This window comes from Eptesicus fuscus, chromosome 12, assembly GCF_027574615.1.
Source record: "Eptesicus fuscus isolate TK198812 chromosome 12, DD_ASM_mEF_20220401, whole genome shotgun sequence".
Classification (NCBI taxonomy): domain Eukaryota; kingdom Metazoa; phylum Chordata; class Mammalia; order Chiroptera; family Vespertilionidae; genus Eptesicus; species Eptesicus fuscus.
Genome location: NC_072484.1, coordinates 78,496,141 through 78,523,905, shown reverse-complemented (window position 1 = coordinate 78,523,905; position 27,765 = coordinate 78,496,141). Strand labels below are relative to the sequence as shown.

The following is a 27,765-nucleotide window of genomic DNA, read 5'->3' as shown; positions in this document are numbered from 1 at the left end:
CCTTACTCCAAACAAAGAGAAGGAGTGCTACTATTCCACATGCTCATCCAGAGGTGGAGCCCAGGGGACGGGGCAAATGAGTGCACAGAGGCACAATCCACCTCCTGCCCCAGACCCCCTCCTGGAACAGCCATGCTCTCAGTGGCCCCTCAGCACTCTAGTGATGAAAGGAGGTTCAGATTAGACTTTGGAGGGGGGTGTGAGTAAGACAGCTTTGGTTTCAGGTGATACAGGTGTCTAGCTGCTCTCAGGAGAAGGGCCAACACAGGTGCCCTGCAACTGTCCTCTCTAGGACACGGAGGCCAGGAAGCAGGAGGTGCAGAATCCTCATTTCAGCCATCTGCCTATCCATAGTGTGAAAAAGCTCAACCTGTGACATAAAAACCATTTACTACTGGAACTGTAATGATAATGGAACTAAAGACAAAAATGACTATACACATAAACCTCAAATTACCTAATATAAATATTTTATATTGCTCATGAAAGCCAAGAGGAACTATAATGAAAATTTCTACCTTGATATAATCTTCTCATAAAATTAGGCCCTAACTCACTGATTCTCTGTGGGAAAAAAAATATGATGATATCAAAACAGTTTTAACTTAGCTTGAAGTTACTGGTTTCCTTGTGGTAACTGATAAAAAGCATACCACAGATGTCATTTTACTTCTACTCAAATAGTTTTATTCATTCAACCAACAATTATTTACCGAGCACTCACTCTATGCACTGCTCTAGACACGAAGGACATAGTGGTGAACTGAACAATCAAGGCTCCTACATTCACGAAGCTCACATTTGGAGGAGGTTGGGAGCTCATACAATGAACTGTTTAAGAAAATAATGTCATACCTGGGTGACTGATACAAGATTTAAAAAATAAAGTAAAACAGAAACGATCAGAGATTAATGGGGTAGGGAGTCACCTTAAGGAAATATGATTTTATTCTAAATGCACTGAGAAGTCACTGAGTTTAAAGAGTGGAACAGCACACTCAGATATGCATTTCACATTGGCCACCTAGTAGCGAATAACAATGGAGGCAGGGGATTTTCATAGACTCCAGGGGGAAGAGAAACAATAGGAAGTGATTGAGCTATATTCTGGGGATGGAGTGGGTAACACACATGTGGAGGTGGGGAGAGAGAACAGGGACTGAATCTCACCAAGGATTTAGCCTTAGAAATGGTAAGGTGGTACCCATCAAAATAATAATGAATGAAGAACAGGATTTAGGGCAGGGAATCAGGAATTCCATTTTAAACATACTGAGTCTGAGATGCCTACTAAATTCACAGCAACGATATCAAGTAGGCAGTTAGGTATATCTCAGAGGAGCTATCAGGGCTGATGGGATTAGTTTGATGTCATCAGCATTTGGATCCTATTTAAAGTTACAAGGCTGGATTAAATGCTAACGGAGAGAGTTAAGGGAAAAAAGATCAGAACCCATAGACTGATAATGAAAACTGTAGACATTCATTGTGTAGAGGTAGACAGAAGAGGACAGGAACCAGCAAAGAAGAAGTGACCAGTAAGGAACAAAGAAAACAGGAGAGAGGGCTACACCAAGTATAAGAAAGGTTTTTAGAAACAGAGACATGGTCAGCTATGCCAAAGATGCTAGGAGCAAAAATGGCAATAGGTACACCTGTATATCCTGATGAAATTAGTTTCAACAGCCGAGTAAGACTAGCAGCCTTACTAGAGAAGGCGAAGGAAGAAAAGGAGGCAAGTAAGTGGAAACAGTGAAAACGGAACTTTCTAAAGTAGATGTTTGAACAGCTCTATTTTTCTTGCTCTATGAAATGAATTTACCAAAATCCTCTCTGCCGAGCAAACCCACTTACCTTCGCAGGTGGAGGAAAGCCGTGTAGCACTGCTTCCGGAACTCCTGGTACTGCTCGCTTTGCGTGCCCCCCATGCCTTCCACCATCTCTTTATTCAGCTTCATTGGAGGAGGAAGAGGCTTCGGATCCCGACCCAAGATATATCCAAAGTCTATGTGGAAGAGTTTGCCTAGGTGTTGATAAGAAACACATTTGTTTCCATAATTATCTTAAGGAACTAGGAAGTGGATTATGTCATACATTCGGTAAAGTGGTTTCTCTTCATAAAGACTATCAGTTCATGACAAAGTCTATTAAATTGATGAACCTCTAATCCCAGGCTTGGGAGTAGCCTTCAGAGAATATCTTAGTTCATTAAACTCACATTCCTCCAGCTAAAATTATGCTTAAAATCATCCCACAGTAATATTAAAATTTTAAATTCTACTTCTAAATCTCCATAATCCAGTTAGTAAAGCCTGAACAACTTCTTTAAGATGTTAGTATAAATAAGTATCTTGTAGCAAGTTTCTCATGCTAACATTTAAGCGAGCTACCCTTCATATAGCAGAAGACCATTTCTTTTAAGTATTTCTAGGACGGAGCCACAATCCCCTGCCAAAAAAACCCCTTATATTACACATTATACTGTTAGCTTCATCTGAAACATTTCCAACTAATCTGTGTCACTCAATACCTGCAGACTAAGAAACCAAGCACAGTGTTCATGTCGGCCAAGAGCTGAATACAGCTGCACTGCCCATGAAGACAAACCTGGAGCAGTCATCTAAACTCACAGACCAGGCATGTAAGAATAGGATCGTTCACTTGAGAGCAGCGATCGCCAACCTTTCGGACCTCACGGACCACCTTTAGAGAATGCTTCACTATAGAATTCATAAACATGCTGTGATTTACAAGAAGTTGTATAAGGCAGGGATGCTACTATTTCTTTTCAAATATTTCAGCTAGGTGTATATTAAAATTATTTACTTATCTTTCTTCTCCACACTAAACTGTTAAAGAACCATTAGGAGTCTTATAATAAAAAACCCTGTTTCATTTATTTTTGTTATAGTTCTAAAACCTGGGATAATGGAGATTCAATGTGGCTATTTTGCATTTATTTAACCAAAGTCAGCTCAATTTCACATTTACAGCTTAGACAACTTTCAATAATATTGTTGATGTGAGAAATTTTCTTCTAGAAATCTGCAAGTTCTTATAATGGGTTGTTTTGTTTTAAAATTTCTTGTCTTTGTTTCCATGAAGATCCTATATAATAAAAGCCTAATATGCAAATCGACCAAATGGCGGAATGACCAGTCACTATGACACACACGGACCACCAGGGGGCAGGTGCTCAACACAGGAGCTGCTCCCGGGTGGTCAGTGTGCTCCCACAGGGGGAGCGCTGCTCAGCCAGAAGCTGGGCTCATGGCTGGTGAGCGCAGCGATGGTGGCGGGAGCCTCTCCCGCCTCCGCTGCAGGCAGACATCTCCCTGAGGGGTCCCGGACTGTGAGAGGGAGCAGGCCAGACTGAGGGACCCCCCTCCCAGTGCATAAATGTTGTGCACTGGGCCTCTAGTCTATAATAAAAACAAAAAAGGCCTCCATGGCAGGGTAGCTCAGTTGGATGAAGCATTGTCCTGTACACTAAAAGGCTACGGGATCGATTCCCAGTGAGGCAACCCATAGATGTTTCTCACATGATATTTCTCTCTCTATCCTATAATCAATAGAAACATATCCTTGGGTGAGGATTAAAAAATAATAATAACGAAAGAGGCCAAATCTGTATCTTCTGGATGCTACCTTAGTAGTAGTACTTTAGTGTTATTTCAGTGTTCTTGACTGAGTTAGTATCCAACAGCAAGGCAACTTTAATTGTTGCAGGCTGATACTAACAGAAGCAGGATTAGTTCTACCTTGAAATTACATGGCAGCATCTTGAACAATGGAGGTTATGAAGTAGGTTCAAGTAGAGAAAAGTGGTATAAGAATATTCACATGGGATATATTAACAACACTCTGAACTCAAACTTCCACTATATTATCTGTACCATCGTCACACTGCAAGTGACAACTTCAATTTACTTTTGTCATATTAATGTTGCTAGATTAAATTTTGCAAGTTTGTAACATGATTTAATTCATAAATCTGTTTTTTAGTTATGTAAGAGAACATGTACAAGAAGTTAATACCAGGTTTTATGTGGTACATATTTAAGATTATAAAATGCAGTATGTCAACACAGGGGGTTTCATTTCTGTTTAAAACAGTTTTGTGTATTACTCATGATTGAAAAACACATTTCAGAATTCCAAAATAGGCTCCAGAGGTCTCTAAACACAATGAAATCAAGTTTTTGGAAAATCCTGAGTTCACCAAATTCCCAAATGAAGTCCATGATTCCAAAAAGATAAAAAACTAGTTTTAGAATAAGATTTGATAATTGCAGTATTCCCTGGGAAAACATCATCTCCTAATCTCTCTCTAACTTTATTTTTATTGTTGACTCTATGACAGATGTCCCCATTCCCCCACTTTGCCCACCTCCACCTAGCCCCATCCCTCCTTCCCTCTGGCCATCACCACTCTGTAGTCTGTATCTATGGATTATGCATGTACATTCTTTGGCTAATCCCTTTGCCTTCTTTCATCCAGTTCCCTCCCTCCTCCCTGACAGCTGTGAGTCTGTTCCATGTATCCATGCCTCTGTTTTTATTTTGCGACAGCATGGATGGACCTGGAGATTACGATGCTACATGAAATAAGCCAGTCAGAGAAAGACAAATACCATATGACTTCCCCTACAAGTTGAACCTAATGAACAATATAAAAACAGAGGCATCTCCTAATCTCTTAAGGTTCAAGGGACTAGGCTATCTTTGAATTGTCTAGAATTTGGTGAAAAGTCCATGATCAACTTCTGTTAAGGATTTTACTGCCTTAAACTAAATACAGGGTGGGGAAAAGGTGGGTTTACAGTTGTTCATATGGAAAATAATACCATGATTAATAAGTCATAATACACGAATAAACTCTGTATTTCATATACCCACAACTGCAAACCTACTTTTGCCCCATCCGCCCTATATATAGCCTCTGTCCAACTAAGCAAAACACTTCATTTTGTGCTTTATTCTCATTCTGAAGTTACCATTTATTTTCTGCTTTGTTAGACAAACACCATTCTACCCTTATTCGTACAGGTATAGCTAAAATTTCCTTGGTTTATTTAATTATGTAAGTGATGCTTTGTTTTGTTATGAGTATAATTCTTAATGGTACTCAGCACTTGAGCAGATAACCTATCTGACCAGCTTTGATTCAAAACTGCCACCCTTAATGAATCACGACATCCCAGTATCAAAAGCTATCAGCCATCATACGTGGTTTATTTAATGTGCTCTCTGCTTTTAATAGGAAACCCAGTCCCACTTTTCTTCATTTCATTACAGGCATTATTGGAATTCCAATGTCAACTATGCCTCGCTGCTTTCAAATGAAGAGTGTATTTCTATTCTTCTTACAAGAAAACTCTCAAGGAACAGGATTACTGCTTAATTATAAGGCATAAAAGATTCAGTATCTAACAATGAAACCATTATTATGCTTTGCAAGTTCACAGAGTCATGTATTTTGAAAAGAGGCTATTAATGCTTCAAGAAAATGTACCTCTTAAATAGCAAAGGGAATGAATGGCTCTTTTAAAGTTAATACCTGTAAAGGAAACTTGTAAGGATTTAAAAAATGCACTTCATAAAATTAAAAGTTTAATTAGGAAATTCAGGAAGATTACTCAAATCTATTACCTTAAATAGTCAGGAGGTAAAGTGTACATAAAACAAACTGAATGTTGACTGTAATTATCTCCTATATACAAGGGGTAAGAGGAGTTAATTAAATTTTCCTGTTATTTGCATAAGTGACAAGAACTTATTTCTAAAATTATAGTTCAAGACATTTGCAGATCTTGGATTAAAGAGAATGGGTACTACTGAAATTAATAATATTTAATAGAGTTTTTAAATTTCCATTTTGTCTATCTAATTAAAAAAACACACAGCAACCATTAATATTTTCTTTATGATAAGATTTCAGTAAACACGAGAAGACCTCTTGATACTAAATATTCAAGAAACTTTCAAAAGATCAGATTTTAAATAGTGTCTAAAAAGAAAACTATTCACATGAAGATAAGTCCTTCTCATTTAAATAACTAAAGTAATGATAGAAGACTAAAAAAGAATTTATGGCTAAAAAGTGAAGGTCTTATGGGCCTGGCTCTGTTTTGTATTGAGGAAAACCAATCAAATTGGTAGATAACAGTATGTCCAGAGTTTACAATGGAAGTTTAGACAGGAAACAGATTTTCCTGGAAACCCTAAAAATGGATAAAAATGACATTAAAAAAACCACACAAAACCCTAGTTCATTTATTCATTCTAAAAGCACTTACTAGGTGCTTACTAAATACATAAAAGTTTTTATAGCCCTTTATCTCATTTCCCAGAAAATAAACAAGCACATTGAGAAAATAAGTCTGTAGCTTTAGGTTTTGCAACATACTTAATCTACCAAACTGAGTAACTTAAATACAAACAGCTGAGAAGGCACCACTATTTGAATAGTAACTATGTTATTTCCATATCAGAAGATTCTGAATATCATAAACTGTATTATGTCTTGAGGAAAAAAATAAGACAAATAAATATATTCTTTAAATATCAAGCTTTACCTTAAAACACAGAAAGGATAACATTAAATCAATGAGCAAACTGATTGTTCTCTTCTATAACTTCCTATGCTACTAAAATAAAGAGCCACTCAAAAGAGAATTTGAAGGCGGTAACTTTAACATGTTTGAAATTTAGAGTGGTAAAAAGGAATTTTTGAAATAAGTTAATTATTTCCTTATCTCTAAAACTAGAGGCCTGATGCATAAAATTCGTGCAAGGGGCTTGGCCCTCGCAGCCCGGGCGGCTGCGCAGCAGCAGTGGCTGCCCCGGCTTCGTGTCCGGATGGTCGTTCCACTGTTCTGCTGTTCGGCCATCCAGTCTAATTAGCATATTATGCTTTTATTATTATAGAGTAAGATTCCAAATATCAGCTACATAAGTCAAAAAATGGAAAGCATTCTTTCCTGATGGTAAAGCAAACAAAACCATAAAAGCTAGCCAACCTCAAGAATTATATGTGCTCAGTACCATGGAAAATTCTATTATGTATCTAATTCAACCCTCACAACACTACCAGGAGAGAGTTCTATTAATTACACATTCAGAAGAAAAGTCCGAGTCACGGGTATGTTAGGTAACTTACCCATAGTCACAAAATGGTAGAAAGGCAATTTAAACTCAAATAATCTGATTTTGAGCCTGACATATTAACTAATGCAATGTAAGACTATTCCTAAGAATTAAAAAACAAAATGAATCAATTTCACATAAAATTAAAGAATGATAAATAAGATCAGGATAGGAAATATATTTTAAAAATTACAATTAGGATAACAATAACTATTTTTCTTTACTTTGAGCTTTCTGACAGAGGCTCAAAGGGGATTATTCTGAAGCATCAAGACAGACAAAAAAGCCATCATTCCTCACTCTAGAAATGTGTAAATCCAGACTGGAAGGGCCACCGTTGGGACTTAACAACTAACTTCCCTGATACTACACACTTAGCTCCTTGTTTTCATTTGTGAATGTTTTTCAGTTATTTACATATTAATGCTATATGTTAATTCTATTATAAAGTCTGTATACCATAAACAATGAACAGGTTTTTCAGTTATAGTGGTCCTTTTTTCATCCCCTCAAATTCTCACATATAAAAATAAGCCTTTCTTCAAAGAGTTGGGATAAATCCAAATCATGTTTCATTTGAGTCCTGCCACAAATGATTACTCTGAATAAACTTAAAGCTTCCTCAAAGGATACCAACTCAAAAAAATCCACTTGCTTTTTCCCATATAACACTTAAATTTTAACATTTGTTGTTCAAATAATGCTATATTAATGCATTAATAAGTGAAACACAATTCACTCCCAAATTTGCTTCAATAAAACAAGGTTACAATTGAGCACATGGCAATACACTGACAAAGGAACGGACAGTGCTTTACTTTTATGGTGGATACACAGCGCCCTCTGCTGCACAAGCTGAAGAAATGTCAACCAAGCTAAGTTGATAAGTCCCAAGGTTATCTGAAACCAAATGAAAAGCATGGGGCTTCTTGGAAATCAGTAACTGAGACTCATATTTCACTTTTTTCCCCCCCCAAATTACTATTGTAAAGATTTTAAAATTCTCTACATACAGTGATGTATCTTCCTCCACACAATCCTAAACTTCTCAGTCTGACCCTTTCTGTCATCTATATTTAAAGGGTAGAGCAATGTATTAGGATCAAGTCCCCAAAAGACCCCAGTGAAATGACATCTGGGTATCTCCTTTCTCTCTACACCTCTCATACCAGAGAACTGAATGTAGATGAATCAGTGGAACTCTGATAACAATTTCAAATCAAAGCTGAGTTATAGTGTTTAAACTTGCCCAAACTGACAAAAGAGAACAGAAGACAAAAGGTGTTATTTTTTTTAAATGGGAGAAATCTTACTTTTCTTTAAAAAGTGATCCACTAACAACAAGAGACTGTACAGTTACACAAGAAAATATAAAGCTCTTAATGGTTAATATGTTACAGTCTGTATTGAACGTATAATGGACCCAAATATCCAATGGAAGCTGCTTCAGGATACTCAAGGCATTTTTTAACTATAGGCACAGAAATGTATTTCCTGCAATAAACAACATTGAAAATGCACTCTGAATAAATAATAGTTGTCTAAACTATACAAAGTCTATTTACAACATTTATATAATTAATATAACTTGAAACTGCTTTGAAATATACGGACTGTTAGTAAAAGATAACTAAAGACAAATATTTTAAAATAAATCATTATAATTTTTAAAAGTTGAAGAATGTATTATACTTCCATTTGCCTAAACAGAACCAGACTTTCCTTATATAACCTAATTTCATTCAAGTTAAACCTGAAAATTGAAAATATCTACCCTAGTGAGGAAGACTTAAGATGCCAATTGTACTATATACATCTGGATAAAATAATTATAAAGCAGTTAAGAAAAAAAATTACTCAAAAAATGCTGTTTTTTAAAAAGACAATGTGCCTTTCACTTAGCACATTTTAAGGAAAGTTTTGTATTTAAAGGCAAATCTGAAGCACCCTCTAGTGGAAAACTGGTAACAAAAAGTTAAAGCTCTGTTTCTGAAATTCTGTAATTCAATTGCCATAAAACAAGTAACTATAACCTGGGCAAAAAAAAAGTAGATTAGGAAGACTCCTTTTTCTAAATGACCCCCAACCCCAAACAGAGCAACTCTTAAAGAAAAAAAGTCTATTATTTATCAATTCCCCTTCCCCCAAATATATCTGCATACAGATCTGCTAATATAACATCATAGATGTATGCTACTCTATACATTAAAGATTACATTGTTATAAAATGATTAAGTCAAAGAAACACATGGAATCACTTTGGTAGCTTGATCCATGTGGTTAATAGATTCAACCAAAAAGAGAACTAAGGAAACAACCCAGAACACTTCTTCAAAAACACAATTCTCTCCAAACACACCGTAACATTCCATAAGTAGCTTTTGCTAAACTAACAAACTAGGTGACAACCTCCAGGGCAATCCAGCTACAGTCCTTTGGTCTTGGTTATTAAAGCATTGCCTGGCACAGACAAGGTTCCCACCTGCAAGTTCTACCACAGATTTTGTTTGTTTGTTTGCTTTTTAATATATTTTTATTGATTTCAGAGAGGAAGGAAGAGGGAGAGAGATAGTAACATCCATGATGAGAGAGAATCGTGGATCAGCTACCTCCTGCAAGTCCCCCATTGGGGATCGAGCCCACAACCGGGGCATGTGCCTTTGACCGGAATTGAACCTGGGACTTTTCAGTTTGCAGGCTGACACTCTATCCACTGAGCCAAACCGGCCAGGGCCCCACAGATGGTTTTTACATTAGTAATTTAAAACTGAGTAGATGAAATACCAGATTATATGAATTAACAGGGTTATCCATTAATAATTATACGGCATACTATGTATTATGTAAATTCTTAACATCACAATTTGGAGAAATACTAACAAAACAGAAAATGTCCTTAACAGAGAGACCATTTTTTTAAAAAAAATTTAAATCTAATTTCTGAGGAAGGCTGAAAACAGCAGAATTATTTAGCCTAGAGAAGAAAAAGGCTACATAGAAGAGCAGATAATTGAATACTGATTTATTGATACTTTAACCAGCTGTTATCAAGGCTCTGAGCCATGGTGGCTAGGTGGACGAACATGGTCCCTGCTGGAACCTGCATCTTGAATGGGAGAAGATAAATATAAGGAATCAACATCTTTCATTAGGGTCAGGATTTCTGTGTTTTATTCACTTTGGTATCCCCAGCATCTACAACAATACCTGCCACATAGTAGGTGCTCAATAAATATTTACTGAATTATATAAAAAAGAAACTTCAGCTAGTGATGACTAGTATAAAGAAGACAAAACAAAATAATCAATAGAGAGCAATGGGGAAAGGTGGGGTGGCAGGTATGTTATTTCATATCGGAGAATCAGAGGAGGATCCTTTTAAGGAAATGCTATGAGAACTTAGACTTAATAACCACAGTCAGACTTGCAAAGATCTAAAAAAAGAACTTTCCAGGAGGAGGAAACAGGGCACTGGCTGAGGCAGGAGTGGTTTGACACTGAAACATTCCGACTGGTCATGTGGGCAAGCCATGGCAGCCATAGTAAAAAGTCAGATTTTATTCAAACAGTTTGGGCAAAAGAAAGCACATAACTTCTTGATTTATTTTTGAGGTAAGGAGGAGACAAGATTTGCTGATAGGTTAAATATGTGAAATGAGGCCAAGGAGTATTAAAAATGTCTCCTAAGTTTGGTGCTTAAACAACTGGGTGGATAAGGCTACTTATTGAGATGGAAAAGTGAGGTGAAGAGCAGGTTTCAGACAGGTGATGGAGGAAGGGAACAACTTTTACAATTAGCGATATAATTGGGAGTTCAGGTAAGCGGTTATGTATTTCGGTTTGAAGCTAATAAAATAGACTGAGGTAGAGAGCTATAAGTTTGGAAGTTGTTTCCAGAGATGATGTTTAAAGCCATGGGACAAAAGAGTTATCAGGAAGAAGGGGATGGGGGAGTAATTATTCCATGGAAAAACAAAGAATTAAAGATAGAAGTTAAAGTGAGTTCAGCCCAGCTGGTGTGGCTCAGTGGTTGAGCGTTGACCTATGAACCAGGAGGTCACAGTTCGATTCCAGGTCAGGGCACATGCCTGGGTTGTGGGTTTGATCCCCAGTAGGGGAAGTGCAGGAGGCAGCCGATCGATGATGTTTTTCTCATCGATGTTTCTATCTCTTTATCCCTCTCCCTTCCTCTCTCTCTAAAAATCAATTTATAAAACCAACATAAAGTGAGTTAAGTTTGCTGAGAATTTAATAAGAGAAAGAACATTTTAGCATTCTAACTAGAGTTGTACCAAAAGGGACCGGACTGCCTACGCACATTATGACTGTCCACCAAAGGAGGGTTTTAAGAAGCAAGGGCTAGATGACCACCTGGAAGATTACTACTAAAGTGATTCCTATAAAGGATGGGAATTTCCCCTAGATGGCCTTCAAAGTTACCATAGGCAGGGGTGGGGAACCTCAGCCCTTGGCCCATATAAAGCCCATGAACTCATTTGGTCTGGCCCTGCCAAGGCATTAGGGATGAGTTAACTAAATGTTTGAACAAATACATATATATATATCTATATATATATATATATATATATATCTCAGGCTACTTTTTAAGTTGATAATTTTTTATGGCCAGCAAATGATGTTATAAATAGCCAAATGGCCCTTGGCAGAAATAAGGTTCCCCACCCTTGATTTAAAGGAACTTTTAAGATAATGATTTACCTTCACTTATGCATATTATTTTGTTACTACTAAGGTAAAAAGATTCCAAGGTAAAAGAAAAAGAAAATCACTGCACATAAAATGTCTATCTGCTAGTAGCCATTATACGTTACCTGTTTTTGTTAGCAAAAGGTTATCCAAGTGCCTGTCTCCAACTCCAAGTATGTATGTAATCACACAATATCCAGCTGCAGTAACAGTTAAAAAACAAACAAACTGTGAATAACACATGCAAACCAGGTTATATGGAGCGCTGAATATAAAAGCAATGTGTGCTACTTTACTTTCAAATTGCTTACTACTGTTTTTGACTTCTCACCTAAATTCTCAAATTAAATTTATAAGCTTTGACTCTATGAAGTTTAGTATTTGAAACTCAAAAGAAATTACTATTTGCAACAGAAAAAAACATCATGTAGAATATTGTCAAATTATAAAAGCCACTTGTTTCAAAAGTGAAACCAGGTTTCAGGTCTACCATTTCTCATTTATTGGACATGCATTAAAGATGATGGTGAAAAAAAAAAGTGTCTACAGAAATTCACATAATGAAGTCAATCATCCCAAATCGTGCTGTCTACAAGATAACAAAGTAAATGCAGGGTTAAAAAACAAACAAACAAAAAATTTACAGAAACAATTCTGAAGTGCCAGCCAATAGAAAATAAATGAATTCATTTAAGCAGTAAAGACATTTATGAAATTCACAATAGGATTTACTAAATACCTCATTATTACTATTAATCAAAACCACTAATCACTTCTTTTATCAACATTTTATATATTTTAGTCTTCTTATAGAGCATTTTTATGCCTCCCCCACATCCACATGTTGGAATCATAATGCCAAAGAGGTGGTATTATAAGGTGGGGCCTTTGGGAGGTCCTTAGGTAATGGGGGTGGAGCCCTCATGAATGGGGTTAGTACTCTTGTAAAAGGGACACCACAGACTCCCTAGCCCCATCCACCACATGACACAAGAAGTCTTCAACCCAAAGAAGACCCTCAGCTGACCATGCTGGTACCCATGCTCGGAATCCCAGCCTCCAGAACTGGTAATATTGTTATAGTAGCCCGAACGGACTGAGACACCTTAACACACTCTAAATGTGTATGAATATGGCAATCGCAGAGTAGCCTACTTCCCTTCATTCTAACATCAATGGAAGGAAATAGTCTGTCAAACTTACCACAGCTTTTAACATATGTGTCCATTACCTCAGCACTGATCCCATAGGGCCCATTGTCACTTGGTGCGTATTTTCTAAAAAAGTTCTGAAAAGATAGTATTTACATGTTAACAAATTCAATATAATTCTTAAACACATTAGGCATTTCGAAACTGTAAATACAGTAGGTCCTCGGGTTACGTCGGAGATGCGTTCCTACAGTGCGCAACACAATTTTCTCCGTTAAGTCGGAACCCACCTACATAAGCACCTACGTCACTCACATGGAGCACATACACAGCAGTAATGAAGTGAAACAGTAAAAATAATTTAAAAGAAAGATAACAATTCCTGACCTTTACTTGTGGTAAATAAATGATAAAAACATAAAGCACATATGTACATATGTTGACATGATGGAACTTTTTTTTTTAATAAATAAATGGGAGATGGCGACGTAACCATGAAATGACTTACGTCAAGTCCAACATAACCCGAGGACTGCCTGTAATTACCATAGGTATCTGATCCAAAATTTAGTCTGTAATTATAAAATGTGGATTTTAGGACGCATATTCCTCAGGAATAAGTCTATTGCTATGCTTACAAACTGTTAAGACAAAACAAACAAACAAAAAACACACATATATGCTTAAAGAAAAGACAATAAATTACTGCTATATCTCCATCCTTAACATATCACTTGTTTCATCTTTCTTCTAAAAGTAAATATGAGGGCTGTGGGATTTTTTTATATCATACATTCTCCTGAAAATGAACATGAGTTGTTTTTAATTACAGTAAACCCTTGGTATCCAGGGGTTCCACATCCATAGATTCAACCAGCCACAGACCAAAAATATTTGGGCGGAAAAATGTTACCTGTTGCAAAACCTGAGGCTTGAAGGGTATGTTAGGTGGTTCCCAGACCTCCAATAGGTTTGATTTGTTAGATGGAGTCACAGATTCAACATATAGTTGTAGCACGAATAAGATTTATTATAGCAATAAGCATCCTTTGCCTAGCAACTATCAAAATTTTAAAAGGAAAGCAGGTTGATTGCTATAAATTATATTATTTATACAGCATAGGCACAGCAAACCACCCTTCTCAGTTATGGAACGGAGGGAACACACTGAAAGCCAAATTTCCTGATACAAGCCAAGGGCTGCCTGTGCAACCAATCAGGCCTTCTACTAGTAAAGACAGTAGCCTTGGCCTGCACAAAAGGTTAAGCAGTCACTCAATGTTCATAGCGAAAGCTGCAGAGCCAAACTTCAACCCTAGGCAGTTTGATGTTCTGACCCCGAGCTTTTAACCACTGCACATAAATGTACCCCAAACATAAGAACAGAGTAACCACTTGCTCTGCCAAGAAATCAGAGTAATGCTTTCCAGGAAATCTAAACTCCATACTGAATTAGGGACACTCTAAACTGAAAAAGACAAAAACACACAGTAGCAAATGTCCTCTATCAAGCCCCCGTTGTATTATCTTTCATCTCAGGGGTATTCATTATTCTGTGAGAATATCATTCATTTTTCTTAGTTAGGGAAAAAGAAAAACGATATTTAAAAGTTAACAAAAATAAACCATTATAAGATATAATAAGAATGAATCCATATATTTAAAATGTAAAATATTCCCAAAGACACACATGGCTTAGTACTAGGATCTACTTGCCTTTTCTTATATTAAAGGAGGCAGAAATGTTGGAAGAGGAGGACAGGGGCCTGAGAAAATAATTGTGCAAAACATACACGAGCAAGAGTATCACTAGAGCACTAAACAAAAATTTGAGATAATCAAACTGTTCATTAATGGTTAAATTATAATATTTCCACATTTTGAAATGTAGCCATAAACTTAAGGCATTTTTAATTTATTCACCAATTAATTACTGATCTCCTATTATGTCCTAATTATGTCTCATATTTGAGCACCTATACTAGTATGTCCTAATATGTAAGAATTTCCAACTGTTAGTATTGTTTACTTCTAAGGAAATGAAAAATACTTGCAGGAAAAAGGGTGATAAAAGGAGACTTTCATTTTTAACTTACATACTTTTATACAGCTTGAAATTTTTATAACAAGAATATATTCATGAATTCTATAAATCTTTAAATAAGTACCATACCTGAATGCTTCCTTCTGTATCAAGAACTTCAGCAACAGGAACTGACTGGATAAACTGCATGAAGCCTACACAGAAATAAATGCATAGCTCTGAGCTAAGTTATTGATTAAACAATAAAAATAAAGGTTCTGCTAAGAATAACCTTCATTTGCAAATGTATACACTACATATCTGAATAACTCTAAAAGGTCTGCAAACACTATTTAGATTCATTCTGGCAGTTATCTCAAAGGATAAGGTAACTTTTAAAAAATTAAGCTAATTTAATCTGTATGTTTCTCTAGGCCAATTTTTTAAAATCTTTTTTTAAATATATATTTTATTGATTTTTTACAGAGAGAGGAAGAGAGAGGGATAGAGAGTCAGAAACATCGATAAGAGAGAAACATTGACCATCTGCCTCCTGCACACCCCCCACTGGGGATGTGCCCGCAACCAAGGTACATGCCCTTGACTGGAATCGAACCCGGGACCCTTGAGTCCGCAGGCCGACGCTCTATCCACTGAGCCAAACCGGTTTCGGCTAGGCCAATTTTTATAATTGTACACAAGGAACACAAACATGTAAGAGGCCAAACTTCTTAAGTCTGGCATAAAAATTTCTTCTTCCTGTATTCTGTATTTTTTTAAATATATCAATTAAAAATTTTCCATTCCACATTTAAAATCACTTTAAGAATCTGAAATTGTGTAATATCAGTCACCTAACCTTAAAACTATATTATGGTCATTAACTTTTTTATTTAATACTCCATCTTCTGCCTTTTAATGGAAATGATAGAAGAAATGTATAAATCCTTCAAACTACCAAAAAGAAGAGGGAAGAGATAATATACAGGAGAACAAGGAGAAAAATCTGGGAACAGCAGGAATATAAACAACAAATATATTAAAAAAATCAAAGTTGAATGAAGGAAAGAATTTCAGGATCATAAACAATCATGATATGGCTTTGGTGAGCCTCATATCAGCTATTTGCATGCAAATTAAGAGATTAGATACTATTTTAGAATATGAAATGTCTCATTACTATATAATAAACACAAAATAGTTTTCATTAATTCACTTAAGATTTTTTATTGTTTCTTTACTATGTAGCAAGAACTTTGCCAGGTAAAACATAGAGCCTTGACCATGCCTTCATAGACCAAGCTTCAAACTTATAAGCTTGCAAGTTTTATTGGGATAAATACTACAGATGAAAGAGTACTATGAAAGAGAATAGTGTACAAGCATGTCAAACTCGCAGCCACTGGGAGTTTGACATTCTTGGGTAGGAGACCTAAATTACAAAAGAAACAGAAGGCATCTGACAATTTGAGCCACATTTTGAAGGATAACGAGTTAACAGGTAAAGCTGTGGAGGAAGGAATGTTAAAGATAATGAACACAGCCTACGTGAAAGCCTGAAGGCTGAAAGGAAGACCACAGTGCGTGGAGAAAATGGAAGGTGGCCAGTGTGGCGAGAACCCCAGAAGCAGGGGTGAGTGGCAGAGGACGGGGTTCAGGGGCAGACGCAGGGGGAATGTCGCTCTGCAGAACTAAGCTGCGGCTTTTTGCCTTCATCCCAAGAGCAAATGAAAGCTAATGAATCAATTTAAGCAAGATAGTCAAAGACCATATCTGCATTTTTAATAAGATCATTCTGAGAGGAAAATGAGAAGAAGAATTAAATTATCAAAAAGATTTGCAAGTGGCTTGGGAAGGGCAGGAAACCTGAGAGATAACTTGTTTCTCTAGGTATCTAAACGTGTGCAACTCTAAGAGTAACAAGACTATAAAATTCACAACAGGCATTCCTAGGGAATCTCACTCCAGCTTCCAGAGGACATTAAATGTCAAAAAGCTATGGATGCTATCGATCTATATAGAAAAATTAGGTAATCAGTGGCTTTTATTGGCAGAGCACAGTACAAAGCCACTCTGGTTGTAGTAACTCTGAAATGATGATTCAGGACACAGACTGCCATGTAAGAAATTACTGTGAATTATAACCAGCTTTGAATGCAAAGAAATACACTATAAAGGTTTTAATTTTTCTTCCAAATATGATGTTTAATGATTGGAAAGGAAGAAGAGCAAGGAGAGAGGGAGGCAGGCCATATGGGCAGAGCCCGGATCCATGACCATGTCATTACGATGCCCAGCAGATAATGATGCTGCACAGGTCATGATGGGTCCTGTGGCACAACTGGAGAAGACAGCTACCACCAGCTGGCTGTTTTTAACTATCCAAGTGGTGGCTGGTCAAAAGAAAGCTGGTCTTCAGTGCTGCAAATGAGTTCTAGTTCTAGCATTTTTAATACCTTTCAATTAAAAAAGGAGAAGTATATTCATTGACATTGAAATAGACAATCACAGTGTAAACTAAACTTACCATGTTTTGTACTGGTGGCTAATACTTTATAGGGTGTTAACTTCAAATCAAGATTTTCTTTCCGTAGCAGCTGTTGATCAAAAGGTAAAATATATGAACTAAATGTAAAGATTGTTATGAAACAGTTTTACAGGTAAGTATTTTAGCACTTTAATAAATAAGAGTCAGGAAGTGAACCTAAACTAAGGTTTAACTAAATTCATTAGTTAATTTAACTTTCATCATTAAAATAAATTTATTAAGCACTTACTGGATGGTGTGCCACATTTTTATCTTAATCTAAATCACTGTCAGTTTTCAATGAACAGTAGACTTCCTTCTACTAATTTATGCAGGGTTTTGTTTTTTTCTGCTCATAAAGTATTTTTGACTCAGAAAAAAAAAGAAATAAAAGCAAATATGTTCCTTTAAAATCCTGGGATAAGGATGGGATTTGAAAGTGATCTAGTTGACTAAGAGGAAGGAAATTACTAAATCCAACATTGAACCAATTTAGTTAGGAAAAACTTTTTTATAGAAAGAAACACATGCAGTTTCATTTTATCTCCATCACAAGAGCTATTCTGCAGTGCAAAAAACAGCTGAATTTGTTCAAGGTCAAGTGGAGACTGCTGAGCTTTCTGTGTTGTACTTGAAATGTTACAAATATGTCCTGTGTCCATATACTAAATACGTACTAAACCAGTTTTCTGAAACGAAATAATGTTCCCCACCAACATAAGGCTACGTTCACCTTGTCCATGAGTGAAATGATTTGAAGAATAAGTTGATCTTGGCGTAAGTCATCCCCATGCTTAAATATAACTGGGTATTTGCCTCCATCTTCTGTCTTAAAGAACAACTGTGCAGGCATAAGGGCACTCTGGAAATAAAAATATTGCTTTCAAATTTGGATATAAATTAATGCATGAAAATTGACTACACACAGAAGAAAATGCTGACATGTAAGATTTGCCAACAGGTAAACAGGACCTGAGAAACAAGATGGTGGCAGCAAGAGACATTAGGGAACACTGGAGAAAACAGTGAGTTAGCTAACAGCCAGGACTGTAGGGCATAAGGAGCACAAGCTCTGGACTCAGTCATTAGATTTCATCTAATTAAGCGAAAGATTCTGGAGAAAACATATAGTTATTCTAGAATAAAAGATAAAGGTATTTGAGATCTCCCTTCATTTCATAAAAAAGTAATTTAAGTCTCAAAGCTGCAAAGCCAGTCATATACCTGCCATTAGAAGCAAGGGGTCTTGACTATATCTGGTGCATTTTAATGCTGTACTGTTTTACCTCATTTACTCTAGTATGTCTCTAACACTACAAGTTATCATGGCGAGCACATCTCCTCTTTATCATGCATGGTGCCGGACTCCTGACCCTCTCTAGTTTCAGATTGCCTTAGCAGCTATGCAGAGGAGGTGTTAGCTTTATCTCACAGGTGAGGAGACAGGAGAAAAAATGTGTGCAAGGTCATCCAGCTCATATGGGCAGAGCCTGGATCCATGACCATGTCATTACGATGCCCAGCAGATAATGATGCTACACAGGTCATGATGGGTCCTGTGGCACAACTGGAGAAGACAGCTACCACCAGTTGGGTGTTTTTAACTATCCAAGTGGTGGCTCGTCAAAAGAAAGCCTAGCATGCCCTTCAGGACTAAAGAGAATTACTGTACTACATAAAAATATGAAGGAAAAAGTTAAGCCATAGGGACAGGTTGAGCAATGTTAAAAAGGTTAACTGGGACTCATATCTAACCATGTGAACCTATGAACTGAATGCATAATATAAGTTTTTCAATTTTATTTTTAAATAAAAGCTCACTTGGAAAAAAGTAGGTGTGGCTTTTATTAAAAAGTAGTTCAAAAAATTAAAGATTAAAAAACAACCCAGATATATAAAAATACTTTACACATTTCATACTTAAAAAATGCCTACTGGTAATACAAGATCTGAAATCAAAACACTGTTAAATAGCTGAAACCGGTTTGGCTCAGTGGATAGAGCGTCGGTCTGCGGACTGAAAGGTCCTAGGTTCGATTCCGGTCAAGGGCATGTACATTGGTTGCGGGCACATCCCCGGTGGGGGGTGTGCAGGAGGCAGCTGGATGATGTATCTCTCTCATCAATGTTTCTAGTTCTCTATCCCTCTCCCTTTCTCTCTGTGAAAAGTCAATAAAATGTATTAAAACAAAACAAAACAAAACACTGTTAAATAAAGGGTACCTTTCCCTCTAGCATTACTAAATCAAATACAGATATTACCTGTAGTGTTCTAGCTTTAAAGAACTAGGTTCATATCACAGACGTTAAAGGTCCATCACGATTACCTTGAATAGTGTAGCTGTTTCTGGGATTATTCCTCTAATTTTCACCTGGGGTTCTAGAGGCAATGGGATAAGTTCCACATCTGACAAGTTCATCTTTTCATTATCTCCAAGCAATGCCTGTAGTCTCTCATTCTAGAAGAAGAAGGCAAAAAGGATGAATTAGGTTAAACTTTTTTAAAAAGTAGTTTATAAAACATGGTAAAGACATAAAGACTGATCCGTTCACTTTAAAATATCTGCAAAACACCACAAAAAATGTGTGTCAAGTGAGAGCTGCCAGGGGCAGCATGCTCTAACAGGAGCACTCCTTGGATTACCAAGCGCTGGACTTGCACACGGTCAGGGAACACATTTCTCTTGCTCATCTGAGAATCAGGAATATACTCAAGCTAGACTTAAAGATTCCATTTTTGTTTTCAAATGATATTGAAGCCACAAAGAGAAACTAATTTCATTTGAAGCTTAATTTGTGCATGACCAATTATCAAGCAAGAATTTCATGATGCTGCTCCTGTGCAAGTTTTGGGTTTAAAAAGTAAACTCAATCCACACAGAGGAACTTGAACCCTACCATTTCCTGTTCATTGACTCTGACTGATCAAACTTCTCCTAAGAAATCATCACTTATTTTCTTCAGCTCACACCCACACTGCATTGAACCAACATTTCAAGTCACAGTGAAATAGCTTCGTCACTGAGCAACACCTGTCCTATTTAGACCAAGCTCTTCCATTCCATTTCAAAATAACATTTATTTCCTTTGAATACTGTGAGAGTCATGCACTCTTTGATCAGGCAAGCTTGTTCTTTAAGGGGGAACTTGACTTGTCAGTCCCCACAGCATAGAGCACTTGAACTGTGATGCTACTGAAAATATGTGTGCTCAAAGGGAGAGCTCTGAATCAGTAAGACAGAAGTTCAGAAAAATGTTTCAAGGACCACCAAGACATAAAATTAAATTCTTTCCCTTTAGTCATATCTCAATTCTCCTTTTGAATTGGCAAGTTCAAGTTAAAATCAATTAAAAACTAGTATGAATTTCTACATATCCCCTACAAAAATCAGTAAGTCTACTGAACCTAATGTGCCATCAGACATATCTATATATATAAAAGTCCAGTGACTGAATGGCGGAACGACCAGAATGACCGGTCGACCAGTCGCTATGATGTGCACTGACCATCAGGGGGCAGACACTCAACGTAGGAGCTGCCCCTGGTGGTCAGTGTGCTCCCACAGTGGGAGTGCTGCTTGGCTGACCTGGATGAGCAGGCCCAGGGTGAGTCTGAGTCTCTGCACCTATCAAATACCTGAGACAATTCAGACTCTGGCCTGACCCACCACCAGCTGATGCAAACCCTCTAAGGTGTGTTCTAGAAAGAGCATGGGGAGCTGGCATAGGTGGATGGCAAGAGGGGACATGACTGTGGACTCCCCGGGGAGTCTGTCCTGATGGCTGAGGATCCTGGAGCACGGCTGCCCTCAACATCCGCGATGATGTCACTGACCTGATATCACACATCAAGGACATTCACTGAGTCGCTTTGGGGTGCAAAGCTCTCTGCCAGGTTCCTCCAGGACACAGAACATGCTTTTACCCAAGACATTACCCCAAAATATCAGCTCAGACTAATTTCCTCATTCAGCAGCCGCTCAGAGGGCGGGTCCACAGCCACTCGGCTCTCCAGGATGAGCGGTGCTCCCACAACAGGCCGATTTCCCACAACGGGCCGATCCCCGCAGGCGCCCCCCCCCCTCCAGTGTATGAATCTGTGCACCGGGTCTCTAGTACTAATATAAAGTAATGTTAACTAATCCGAATATCCAGTTATCCCATCATAACCAATTTCTAGTTGATGTGCTCGTAAACAGTAAAATAACCAGAAGCAGATAATAAGAGAAGGGCCAGACATCCGGCCACTTCTTTCTACCTCCACTGCTCTAAGCCTTGGGGTCCAAGCCACCATTTCTCACTTTGATTCCTGCAGCAGCTTCCTGACTGTGCCTCTTCTTCAACCTCTGCCTCTTACAGTCTCTTATCAAAAACAACTAGAGTGCTGCTGCTAACAAGAAAGTCAGCTCATGTCACTCTCCTGTTCAAACCTCCAGTAGCTTCTACTCTCACTCAATGTTTAAGTTAAAGTCCTTAAAATGGTGTATATAATGTGTTTCCTCTTTATCCTATTTTTTCCCCTCTTAACCTTGTGAACATTATTCTATGCACATATCTCTGCTAGCAATTCTCTCTAGACCTGATCCCCTGTCTCTGAACTCCTGACTCAATTTTTCCTTTCCCTCTCTCCAATTGCATCTCACAAGCCTGGAGAACAACAGGAACATGGATTGTGTTGTTAACAAAGGTCACTGAGAAAGACCTGCCTACTATAGGATTAGGTAAAGCAGAGGTGGGGAATGCCCAGCCCACGGGCTGTATAAAGCCCTTGAAATCATTTGGTCTGGCTCTGCCAAGGCATTAGGGGTCAGTTAATTAAATGTATGACCAAACATAGCAGGCTAATTTTTAAGTTGATAATTTTATATGGCCCACAAAAGATGTTCTAAATATCCAAATGGCCCTTGGCAGTAAGAAGGTGCCCCACCCCTAAGGTAAAGAGAAGATATCAACTGAGTCCTTCATATTATGTAGGCTATTGATTAGAAAAAAGTGATGCATGAAGAACAGATGCTCAACTGTCCTCATCAAGCAGAAGCCTCACTGTTGAGAGAAAGATCAATGCACAGGCCATGCATCAGAGTCAAAGCCAGTGCTGTCCCGAACAACTATTCTGCAACCCTGGCTAAGACCCTCTGAACCTTCACGTTCACAGACGGATTCTAATCTAAATGATCTCTAGAGGCCCTTTCCAGTTCAAATGGGTTATATTCTAGGATGCTAAGATTCTAAAATAAGAGCCAATAAAACACTATAGGTAAAATATGGACTCAGAAAGTCTGGGTACAAATCCCAATGCTAATCCTTGCTGAGGACACTGGACAAATTAACTTAACCTCTCTATTCCTACTTTTCCTTACAATTGGGAAAATAATAATAGTACCTAACTTATAGGGTTGTTGTGAGGATTAAGTCAATATATGAAACTCATAAAATAGAATCCCATACATCATTAGTATGCTTAAGTGTTCCTATTACTGTAGTTCCTATTACTGTAGTTTAAATTAAGTAAGTTTTTCATAAAATATATCAACTCAAAAGAAAGTACCAAAACTCAGAATTTTATGATATCGAGACATTATTACTCATAAATAAAAAGCAAATCCCGCAGGTTTACCTTTTTCTTACGATTTCCACTTTCACGCTGCACTGCCTTCATTAGATGCACCAGCCGATCTACAAACGTCTGCTGTGCAGCCAGCAAGGAGCGCATAACTCTGACAGACTTGTCACCCTGAAGGTATTCAACGGGTAGGAAAATTAGTTCTATGCAGCATAATGATCAGGGTTTCTTTAATAGCATGGGTGATCTTTATTTATTCTTCTAATAGCTGCAAACTTCAATGCACAGTGTAATTGAAAAAGATTAATTATCTTGATTCAGAGATGAGCAACCTGAGATCTTAAACAACACCAGCTTTTCCACAGTTGAAATATTAAGTGAGTCTTCAGCAAGTACTAGTCAATCAAAAATAGCACTTTTTTTTTTTCCACATACAGCCATGTAACAAAATAGAATTCATTCATACAAAATGATTTCACTCATTGATTCAATAAATTTCTGGATGCCTATAATATCTTTAGCAATGTGCTGGGGATATGGTAGCAACAATATTGGTAGAACTAAAAATCTACCAAATAAAGGGTAAAGTTCTCAAATAGCAACATTTTATATGGCTTAGTAAAATAAAAGTCATAATAACTAAAATACTATAAAATCTTTAGATAGTGATTCCCAGTTCATAAAATATCATAAAATACAGTGAATTTTCCAATTACACTGGTAAAGGCAGCTGGAAAAATATTATCACCCTCATTTTGAAGATGAGAAGATGTAAGCTCAGAGGAACTGAGATTTCTTCACAGAGTGACAAATGCCGTAAGTGATAGAACTGAGATTAGAAAAGAGCACCAATTTGCTAATTACTTATTTGCTAATCAGTTTGATGTAGAGACATTCTGAGCTCTGAGAACTATATAAAAGTTTAATCTCAAAGAGTTAAATAAGAGGTGATTTAAATATTTAATAAGATGAAAGAAGATAAAGGAGTATTTCTGAAAATCACAGATTGATGTGCTTTCTGTTCATTGTTGTGCACCATATTTTTTCTTTAAATGACAAATGCTAGACTGTGAGCTTTTAAATTTATTTCAATGGATTATATATGATGTACAGTATGAAAATCGTGCATCTATACCAACTTGCTTGTTTCATCAATAGCGAAATTTAGAGGGGTTGTCTGCCCCACCTTGGTATAACTGGCTGAACTGTGACATTGCTGTAAGAGTCACAAACACCAAGGGAAAATGGATTTACATACCATCTCTAAAAAATGTTTAAGAAGGAAAATATATGTTATATGGAAAGTTTCTGCAATATGACCATTGCCAAACTTTTTTGGAACATACCTAGTTTTGAAAATAAAAATAGTAAACAGAGGTAGAAATGGAAAAGCAAAGTGTTGGGGTTTTTGGTTCCATGTATAGGTTTATTCATTGAATCAGGGATCAACAAAATGTCTGTAAAGGGCCAAGGAATAAATTCTTTAGGCCCACTGGGCATACACTCTCCATTCCAACTATTCAACTGCTATGGTAGTGCAAAACTGGCCATAAACAATATGAAAACAAAAAACATGACTAGGTTCCAATAACATTTCACTTAAGAACACTGATTTTGACTTTCTCGTAATTTTCCTGTATCACAACAAATAATATTCTTCTTTTGACTCTTCTGAACCATTTGAAAATATAAAAACCATTCCCAGCTAAAGGGACATATCAAAACAGGCAACAGGCCAGATCTGGTCCAGGTTTGTCCCCCTATGTTAAATGGTTACCTTCAACAATGCTTGGCTGAATCGCCTCATCACATTCAAGTACATCTCATGGGTCTTTGGGTCTCTCTGCTGAGTATCTTGATCTTCACATTCCACTATCACATACCTTAAAAACATGTTGTCATTCAGATAATGTGAAATGAATCTCAGGTTCATTTTGTAAATATTTATGCCTTTCCACTAAAAGATTAATTCACATTTGTAAAAATAATAAAATGGGAGTAATGAGGTATTTTATCATCACCCCTTTAAAAGCAGAAATACAAGGGCCAACATATACAACCATCTATAAAAGGTAAATTAATAACAGTAACTAATTTGCACAATATACTAGGTTTTCTAAAAATTTTGGCATAAAAAAACCCACAAAAACACAAGCATTTTTTCCTAATACTTTCTGAGGTACAGAATTGCTGGGTCATATGAGAGTTCTAGTTTTAATTTCTAAGAAACCTCCACACTGTTTTCTGTAGTGGAAATATTATTGTTGAATGAATAAATGACTTATCTCATGGACTTAACCATTATTTCTAAGTTGATAATTCTCAAATAGGTAAATACATTCCTTTTAACACACCTCCGGATTAATTTTAATTTCATTATGTGGTCTGCTTTTACTTGCAAACTTGCACTATGCCCATTTTATGCATTCACACTTCAGTCAGGTGAATCCCCTGACCAACCCGTTGTGCTTCTGGTCATGTTGCAGTACTGCACCAATTTACAGGGGTTCCCATCACAACTTTATAAACACGGCCACATTTATGAACACAGATGCATAAATCAAAAAAGTTTCAATGGATTATATATGATATACAGTATGAAAATCATGCATCTATACCAACTTGCTTTGTTTCATCAATAGCAAAATTTAAGGGGTTGTCTGCCCCACCATGGTACAATTAGCTGACTGTAGAGCTAAAATCAGAACACAGGACATTGGGCTCCTCGGTCAGAATTCTTCCTGTTCTACTCAGCTTACTCCCACATTGTTTTATCTTGAGAAGCCACAAGAAACTTGTCACCCTTGTTAACTAATAGTGTTTTACAAATTTCACGTCACAACCACCATATTTCCTTGTACTATTTCTGGGAAAGAGTATATTCAGTCATGTAGAAGGTAAATTTCATGAGAGTCGAGAGCTTACCCTTGGCATTTCCATGCCTGGCACATAATATTCAATATATTATTGTTGAATGAATAAATGACTTATCTCATGGACTTAACCATTATTTCTAAGTTGATAATTCTCAAATAGGTAAATACATTCCTTTTAACACACCTACGGATTAATTTTAATTTCATTATGTGGTCTGCTTTTACTTGCAAACTTGCACTATGTCCATTTTATGCATTCACACTTCAGTCAGGTGAATCCCCTGACCACCCCGTTGTGCTTCTGGTCATGTTGCAGTAATGTCCACAAACACCTTCCCATCTCCACCTTCCCATAGTCTACCCATCTTTCCAACAGAGGGCAACACCCTATCTCTGTCAGGAAGTCTTCGCAAGTCCTACCAACTTCTTCCTTTTCTTCCTGTGTGTTTACGCGGCAAACTCATTTACAAATGAGCAACACATATGACCACCTTGTGTAGGCTCCTTGCTCTCCTAGACCACCAAGTAAACACAATGTCCACAGAAATTTCGTGTGATTGAGGGTATAGATTGGTGCTCAATATAAAGGTCAAGTATCAAACACTTCTCAAAATCATTTAAGCAAAAGTTCTGCTGCACAGAACAGTCCATATAAAATAAAAATAACAGTACCATTTCCAAATATGAAGGGTATATTTAGATCATGACTAGAAAATGTAGATTTGAATCATTTCTGAATTCTCTGTTCAGAGCAGTAAGCTAGATTTTACAAAGCACTCTAAGGTATTCCCTTGAAATCTGTCATCTTCAAGTAGAAAGGCAGACAAAACTGTCCCGTTTCCCATTGTAAGATGACATCAGTGGACTGCCTGTTTCCTGGCAATTTTGCTTTGTGGGGTAAATAACCTTTATTACCTTGAAAAGTCTTAAAAGTTATAGAAAAACATGTCAAAGCATCCAAAGTTTACTTTCAATTCCATCATACCGGAATAGCTATAAAAATAAAACTCTGAAACGATTTATAGATCCTGATGCCCAACATTTCACAGATCGGAGACTATAACTTCTCTCTGTGGCTTAAAAGGTTGACACTATTCATTTTAAAAGGATTGTCTGCACAACAATAGGCCCCTAAGGGTTCAGCTAAAGCAGAAATCCCATTTAAATCACTAGAAAGGGAACAAATGAAAAAGGAAATTCAAAATGTTCTAATGGAGATAGAACAATTAAAATGTATATATCTGACCTACTGGACAGTTTTTCTAAACTCAGTCAAAAACAAGACAGTATTTTGTTTAATTCTGTCATGGAACGGAAATGCCTCATTATTCTTAAAAAATAATGAGCTTTCAGAATGGAGATCTGTTAATTCGTACTGTAAGTAAGCACAGTAAATTGAGCAGTAAAACTTAGAGATTATTTCTATAGTTAAAATATGTCAAGTAAGTGGAGACGTTTTAAATGTTCTCTCAGTGTCCAGAGGCTTCAGGCAGGGCTTACCCAGCTGGCTCTTGCCTTTGTTTGCTCTGCAAAACTGGATCAGGTTCCCTTGCCTAGTGTTTAATCCTAGTGCTATTTTTTATTGAACCAAAATATTCCTCCTTGTGGCTTAAGCTTCTTGTCCTTTACACTGCAGGATTCTGTGACAGATAAAGGGAACCATGCCTCATATTAATTATATCTCAAAAAGTGAATTAGTCTTCCTATGATTTAGTTTCTTCCTTTCCTTCAACTCAAGAGACCATAAAATAGAGGTATTTATACTTGCC

General features: G+C 37.0%; 1 protein-coding gene across 1 annotated transcript in view; it reads right to left on the bottom strand.

Annotated features, from left to right (window-relative positions):
• Window positions 1-27,765, bottom strand: part of PIK3C3 (phosphatidylinositol 3-kinase catalytic subunit type 3) — a 76,520-nt gene that overhangs the window by 3,733 nt on the left and 45,022 nt on the right. The window contains exons 14-22 of the mRNA XM_028136118.2: window positions 24,898-25,003; window positions 23,175-23,291; window positions 19,885-20,016; window positions 18,291-18,419; window positions 17,558-17,627; window positions 15,181-15,245; window positions 13,060-13,144; window positions 11,982-12,056; window positions 1,855-2,023 (exon numbers count right to left, since the gene is read on the bottom strand). Of these exons, the coding sequence (XP_027991919.1) occupies window positions 1,855-2,023; window positions 11,982-12,056; window positions 13,060-13,144; window positions 15,181-15,245; window positions 17,558-17,627; window positions 18,291-18,419; window positions 19,885-20,016; window positions 23,175-23,291; window positions 24,898-25,003 (948 nt within the window). The remainder of the gene's footprint in view (window positions 1-1,854; window positions 2,024-11,981; window positions 12,057-13,059; window positions 13,145-15,180; window positions 15,246-17,557; window positions 17,628-18,290; window positions 18,420-19,884; window positions 20,017-23,174; window positions 23,292-24,897; window positions 25,004-27,765) is intronic.